General features: G+C 35.3%; 1 protein-coding gene across 3 annotated transcripts; it reads left to right on the top strand.

Moving 5' to 3' along the window:
* The first annotated feature begins 1,729 nt into the window (after positions 1-1,729).
* Positions 1,730-6,824, top strand: LOC116187066 (putative UPF0481 protein At3g02645). Of its 3 annotated transcripts, XM_031515653.1 has the most exons (3): positions 1,748-1,969; positions 5,607-6,314; positions 6,420-6,824. In XM_031515653.1, exons 2-3 carry the CDS (start codon positions 5,715-5,717, stop codon positions 6,726-6,728), a joined length of 909 nt encoding a protein of 302 aa, XP_031371513.1. In that variant the 5' UTR covers positions 1,748-1,969; positions 5,607-5,714; the 3' UTR covers positions 6,729-6,824. The 3 variants fall into 3 exon arrangements, 2 of the variants coding, with proteins under 2 accessions (XP_031371513.1, XP_031371512.1); XR_004151972.1 differs by lacking the exons at positions 5,607-6,314; positions 6,420-6,824 and adding an exon at positions 4,977-5,171 and having other exon boundaries at positions 1,730-1,969; XM_031515652.1 differs by having other exon boundaries at positions 1,750-1,969; positions 5,607-6,824.
* The last annotated feature ends 582 nt before the right edge of the window (positions 6,825-7,406 follow it).

Raw genomic sequence — 7,406 nt, 5'->3', positions numbered from 1 at the left:
CGGGATAACCGGGACATTAAATTTGGCTAAATTAAATCACTTGATTTCTTTAATTGGGTTGCACGAATTGATTAATAATTTGTAATCGTGTCGACAGTTCAAGAACTGTTAGTCATGCCCTTTTCAAACTTCATAATTTCAAAAGCACCGAGATACGTACAACGTAATCTTGATTTTCATGCACACACATATTTACCGATTCAAGGGCAGGATTACCGGTTCTTGTTCTGCCGTGACCCTAACGTAGGTTTGTGCATAGAATTGGTCAAAACATGGGAAAATAAATTAATCACAAACTCGGCTTAAATCAAACATGGGCAATAGTCAATTAGAGGGTTAGGTTTTTTGGATTTTAGGTGAAAATACTTTTAATCTGTAAAAACCATATTGTCATGATACAGAATAATCTAAAAAGAACCCACACATTCGAGACTTGACTATGGACATCACGCCTGTCGGGTCCGTTAAAATAATGCCAAATGCTACATATCATATTCATCATCTTATTTGTTTGTTTTGGGGTAGGATTTGTATGCCAAGATATCCCGGATAATAATTGATTAACTCACGTAAATTCGACGATAACAAAATCTCATTGTTTATTTATTTGCGCTTACTTGTTACACTTTTACACTTATTTGTTATGTGGGTCGAGCCCGATCCTTTAGGATACGATTCACTGGGTCCAATGCCCATAACCTTCGATCACGGGGTCCAATGCCCCCATACACTGAGTGCGCATTTAATTTAATTTTCGGTCTTTTCCAAAATATACGGTGAGTATGAGTGAAATCATGGCCGAATGCGAACCGACCGGGATTTAATCATTGTAGCATGTCTTTTATTTATTTGAGAGAACAATGTAAGGTTTTATATTATACATACATTTATGTAAAATCCCGGTCGGAGAGTAGACGGTCAGAGTGTTTCTTCGAATTTACGGTGTCAAAATGCATAAGATGAGCGGAACTTAATTAAGCGATAATTAAATTAATATGGCAAGCCTAGACAAGCTAGAGTACCGAAAGGGCGTGTGGGATATAGGCCCACACGTAATAGAACCCCCGAATTCGGAATTTTCGGTTCCGTACAGATCATTGCCTTAGCATTTTAGGTGTACCCCGTACCCCTAGACCTGGGTAACTTGCCAACCTTCGACCTTCGGGTCGTAAAATGGCAAGTGGCGACTCCTTCTCACGTGCTTCCCTCGTACGTCCCTGGGAAGATGGACACTCCCAAGCCGCGTTGCATTTAGGCACGCGCATACGTGTCCGGACGAGATGAAATTCGGGTGCACACAGAATCCAATCCCCAAATAAGAAGGAAAAGAAAAGAAAAGAAGATGCTTTGCATCCTCACTGCTGGTCAGATGGAATCCCAATATCCCATGCCTAATTAGGAGGATCCGCCTGGCATAGTTTGAAACTTATCGCGTTTGTGTGGATTATAATTATTGATGGAATGGTACGTATTGCTGCTTCAGTTACTATACGACATTCGAATTATGAATTTAGTTTCTGTTTATATTACTTAGATAAAGTTATGCAAAAAAAAATCCACCCAAAAAAAAAGTTATGCAAAAAAGAAAATCTTGGAATTTTTAATGAGTAATTCCAGAATCATAAAATAATTAATATTTTTAATAATCAGGCAACAAGTTGAATAACATACCAATAATTCTTCTATAATAGTTAATGTTGCGCACCGTGCGGGTATAAGTCTAGTTAATTTTAATCACACGATTAAGATATATAGGCTGATAATTATATATTTATGCAATCTAGCCGTACAATTCATTGTCCCAATCAAGTGGGACAACTAGGCACTCATTAATAAGAGTTCGTAACACAGTGTCTTCTTCTGAGTTGCTATATAAGTATGAGTTGCTGGCTGGGCAAACGAAAAATTAAGAACACACCTCTATATAAGAAAACACACAGAGAGCCAGAGAGGAAGGAAAGGAGATGAGGTATGTATATAAATCTACCCTCAATTCTGAATCAGAATCATTCTAGGTTCGATTCATATGAGATTTGTTTTAACTTTTTGATCCTATAACCTATTAGGTTTGCGAGCCTCTCAGTTTGTAATCGGAAGGAAAAAAAGAACAGATGCAAACTCAAAAATCATTTTTGCTAGGATCCCATGATAAAGTATAAAGTTAAACTTAATTAGCACAAACCAGGGAGAGCTCTGGTATTTCGGTTTTAAGCACCAAAAACAAAAACGAAAAAGGCTGGCACTCCTCATATTTTCTTTCTCATTTCGTTTCTTGTATACGCAGTTGAGACATATATCTAATATATTCATCACGAGGGATATGACGGTTAATCAAATTTATGTATGCAATTAAGCAAATTCTATAATAACTAACTTGTGTGTCATGGTAGTACGGTACTTTTCTTAATCATACACAAGTCCTTTGAACCCGGAAACGTCATTTCAGCTCTCAAATATTTCAATCGTGTTACAAGTTCATTAAATCGGATCCAAAGTTCATCAAAATTTGTCATTAGCAGGAGTCATCACGTAAGGCGAAAGTTTGACCAGTTTAATAGGCCAGTCCTGACACTTGAACCAATCAGCAAATTTTTTTTAAAAAAAAACCAGCGCATATGTGTGTATATATATATACACATATAAAAGCATACTGTTGAGGAAGGGAGTGGTTTGACTCCCTCCGACGGGGGTCAACACCCCCAAACGAGACCTTCGGTGTGAAGAGAGTGCAGGGAGATTCGAAGCAGTTGTGTGGCTCCAGTACCTGCTGCCATTGCCCATGCCACCGGCCTTGTAGCCCATACACCAAAAAAAAAAAACACACACACACACACAAAAGAAAAAAAAAATCCCATCTTCATCGAAGTAGACCTGAGTTCGTTTAATTTTCTCTTTTCATAATTTAAATTTAATTTTTCTACTTTATTTATCAATTATTTTATTTTCATGTTTAATTTACAACTGAATCATTTATTTTATTTTCAACTTTGCAAATGTCCAGTCACAATAAATAACACTTATTCTTAAAATATTTGTTTTACAATGAATAAATGACTATTTTTTTATTTAACAATATTAAAATATTTACAAAATTGTTTTAAAAAATATTACAATATTTTCATTATACATATTTTATTCATTTACATTATTTTTATGTCTATTATATTTTTTATTTTATATTATAATAAGATCAACTTTATAATTTTATTTTATTTCATAAAAAATAAAACTTTGTTTTCGAGTTTATCTTTTTTAAAATTTAATATTATTTTTTATTTCCAATTTCGTTTACAATTATTTTATCTCAACTTTATTTTAGATATTTATTTCTAATTGCGAGTTGTTTAATCAAAATATAAAATAATAAATGCTCGCAGGGTTAAAGAAATGGCCATATACATATGTATTATAACCAGTCGGGAATTAAACATGTTCTTTTCAGCATTATACAATTCTATATATGTAGAACCAATTTTTAAAGTGAAAATTTTACCTTTTAATGTTCATAATACAGTGAACTAACTTAAACATATAGTATGCATGCACCATGAATTATCGTTAAAAGATGTCCAATTCAGTTATTTTCATTGGTACTTTTTGTTTGGATAACTATTATTGTACAAATAGACATAATTGTCCACCATAACAATGTTATCATTTTATATTGTTGTCAAGATTCAAAGCAGAATAATGAAGAATAATACGGCCCGTCAAATTAGTTTCCACACAAGAAATTTGTTCGAGCAAATTGTACAACTAACTATTGTGGAAAGCATATTTGAATTGGCCGTAGAGTGGTCGTTTCGCTTTCATAATTATTGCAATGTTTTCTATTGGTCTTGTCAATATGCTCTTACAATGTAATCGACTTTAATTATATATTGGTTCGACCCAGAGATAACATAGATCGAACATATAAGTTTTCTAGGAAATTATCCTCTTTTTAAAGTATTGGCATGAACAATCACATAATTTGTTTGATCGAATATGGCATGTGAATATTTTTTATTAAGTATTGTCTTGAACTATCATATAATTTTGGGTTTGCTCTATAAATTCTATATACATATGCTAAAAAATTGAGGTTTGACATTTGCATTTAATGATATATGCAAATTCTTAATATATACTCTCCAATAATTATCTGAATGCATATATACAATAATATGCTTTACTTTCTTTCTTTTTTTAATAATTTATAACTATATCTATATATATTCGAGCATAAATTATAAACTTGTCAGAATAGGTCTTATTAGTGATAATTACTAAAAACTATTTTTTCAGAAAAATTGTCTTTAGCAATTATTTTCCAGTTGCTTTGTTTTCCCAAGATTTGTTTTTGGTGTGAATCATAATATCTGAAAGTCTAATTTGGTCCCGACTAATCCAGTCGAGCTGGGTCAGCCTACTAAAGGGTAAAACTCTCCGAATATGGATTTTCTGTATTTACAAGAACTCGAACCCCAGACTTTGTTTAAGCGTCAAACCACTTAAACCAACCCACGTTGGTTAAGATAATTTTTTTAGATTGAACTATCAAAAAGAAAAACATTCTTAGATTGTCTGTTGGCTTTCTGAAATAATTTTTAATTCAAGATATACTTTCTAATTGTTTTGCTCTCTTAAATGTTATATCAAATTGTGTGATTCCGATGTGGAATACTGAAATTGTATATGAGGTCTCCGAGGGGCAACTGACTCTACTTATTTATGACGTTGGAGGAATGACATCACTAAAGTGCAATATTCACAAATACAAACCAAATTATGTGAATGTAATATGATTACTATCAAATATATATATTGTTATAGCATAATTCTTTTCATTTTTAGTGAACAATTATCTACATATAGTATTTAATTATTTCATATACTTTCTATTAAGAAAATTACAAATATTTCGTGCGCTCATCTAGTTAGATTGATAGTAATTTTTAAACCCATTGCAACACTCGGGCTTTGTGTTTTTATAGTGATTACTATGAGGAAGCACGCAAGGATGCAAAGGGTTCTGAGCTCATGACATAGAAAACCCACACATTCCATTGCTTGCCTCAGTGAGAAAGAAACTAGACTGGTGGTCTCCTCTCTCAAGTGATCCCTCCATCTATAAAGTCCCCCGGCAGCTCTTTGTCAAGAACCCATCAGCCTATGTTCCGAAAATAATCTCTATAGGTCCGATCCACCATGGCGGAAAGGGCTTAGAAGCCATGGAAGAATACAAGCAGAGATTCTTCCAGGATTTCCTTCAAAGGACACAGCCATATATATATAATTTGCTTAATCTTGTTTCAACATTAAACGTATGTGTGAAATTTCCATTGGACCTGTAAGCTATTGAGCTCATTTATAATCCAAAAACTCAAGCTGATAGGTTCTAAAATCCTATCTAAGGGAACTTGAAGCCAGTTTTTAATAAGTGAAAGAACCAAATAAGAGTATGGTAGCTATTCGTTCATCCCTACTTGAACACGATTGGGATCGACGCATGCATCTATATATATATATATATATATATATATATATATGAACACGATGTGGCTAGTGTTTGTGTCTTTAGTTATTGGTAGACTGAGCATAAGTACTCTAATTTGTAAACGCAGCTTAGTCTGGAGGACTATGTTGTGTTCGTCAAGGAAAGAGAAGGGAAGTTGCGAAGTTGCTATGCAGACACAATTCAGCTCGAGAGCGATGAGCTCGTGGAGATTGTGATGGTCGACGCAGCATTCGTAGTCCTGCTCTTGGTGAAGATTGCTGAAGATGAAGAGCAAGAATGTTGCAGGATCTTTAATAGGCCCCACTATATAATGAACATTGTGGGAGATATGTTCTTACTCGAAAACCAGCTCCCGTTTTTCATTCTCGAAGATCTTTTTGATAAAATCGAAATCGAAATCGAAATCAACTCTTCATCCCAGGAAGAAGCAGATGAAGGGGGAAAAGGACAAGAAGACGAGGAAGAAACGAGAGAAGGAGGAGGAGGAGAAGGAAAAGGAAAAGGAGATTTTATTTTCATGGAACCCGTGTGCCGGTTCGTCAACTCTAGACAGGATATCGGGGCTAAAGGATATGATCCAAAAATGATTAAAAACCGCAAGATAGAGCATTTTCTGGACTGCCTCTGCGTTTGTCACCTATCATCCAAGAAGCATTCACGAGTAAAGGAGGAAAGAGAGGAACTACAAATTCCATCACTCATGCTCACTGCTACTAAACTGCATCAAGCTGGAGTAAGATTTGCAGAACACACGAGTACCCATCTCCTTGATATCAAGTTCGAAGACGGGATGCTATCAATCCCCCATTTTTCCGTGGGTGACTACACCGAAACTTTTTACAGAAACCTGCTTGCTTTTGAGCAGTGCCATTACCTTCGTGACTCTCCGTTTACAGCTTATTTCCATTTCATGGATCAGCTCATCAACACCCCCGAGGACATAGAGCTGCTGGTCGAGTGCGGGATTATTAACAGTACCGCCAGTGACAGGCTGCGGGCAGCGAACATTTTTAATGGCCTCGGACCGGGTCTTCTTAGTCCAGGTGAATCTCATTATGGTCATCGCCGCGAACAGCTGCTGACATACTACAAAGTGCCATGGCACAAGTGGAAAGCGGCGCTGAGGCAAAACTACTTCAACACTCCGTGGGCGGGCATTTCCGTGATCGCAGCTGTGATCCTTCTTGTGCTCACTGTTGTACAGACAGTATTTTCTGTTATCTCCTAAGTTTGCTTCGAAATTAATGTCATCAATGACAATTTGAATCCTTCGTCAAATGAATCTAATGATTTCCCCCTTGTGCTCGCTGTCCATTCTAGGTTGATAATAGTTGGATCAACTTATCAAGAACTGGTGAACATGAGTTCTATCGATGTTTCAAGTGATAGATATCCCATTTGGAGGGTGTTAATATTCTATTGTTATCCCAGGAGTGACGAAAGCTAAGACCACTATGGATCTTATTTTAGGGGTGCAAAGAGAGTCCCTCCCCCTGGCCTTAAGGTGCAATTTAGACTCGTTTGAATCCCTAAACCCTGACAAAAAAAAAAAAAGCTCTTAAAGGAAATTTTATGGTGCCATCACCAAAAGCGGTGCACTCAACTACTTTATTAAAAATTTAAATAAAGTCCCCATATTAAAATCCATGTAATTTACCAACAATATAAGTAAAGAATTGTCGAAATCCATGTAAGTTACTTCAAATCGAAGTATTTTGCTAAGAAACTAAGTAATTTACCCCGACAATTTTTTTTTAAAATACGTATGATTTACTTAAAGTCAAGCTATTTTACTATAATTTTAAGTAATTCACTTGCATGAATGGTACAACCATTTTTAAAGTGATTGCACCTTAGGCCTTCACCTAAAAAATGGTCGGTGCGTAATAACTCTATAGAATCAAGT

Source organism: Punica granatum, chromosome 8 (genome assembly GCF_007655135.1).
Source record: "Punica granatum isolate Tunisia-2019 chromosome 8, ASM765513v2, whole genome shotgun sequence".
NCBI lineage: Eukaryota > Viridiplantae > Streptophyta > Magnoliopsida > Myrtales > Lythraceae > Punica > Punica granatum.
This window is presented reverse-complemented; position numbering and strand designations above follow the sequence as displayed.

Bases quoted from the DNA above. Each gene is read 5' to 3' on its own strand.
- LOC116187066 (XM_031515652.1), top strand. From the start codon at position 5,715: ATGGTCGACGCAGCATTCGTAGTCCTGCTCTTGGTGAAGATTGCTGAA.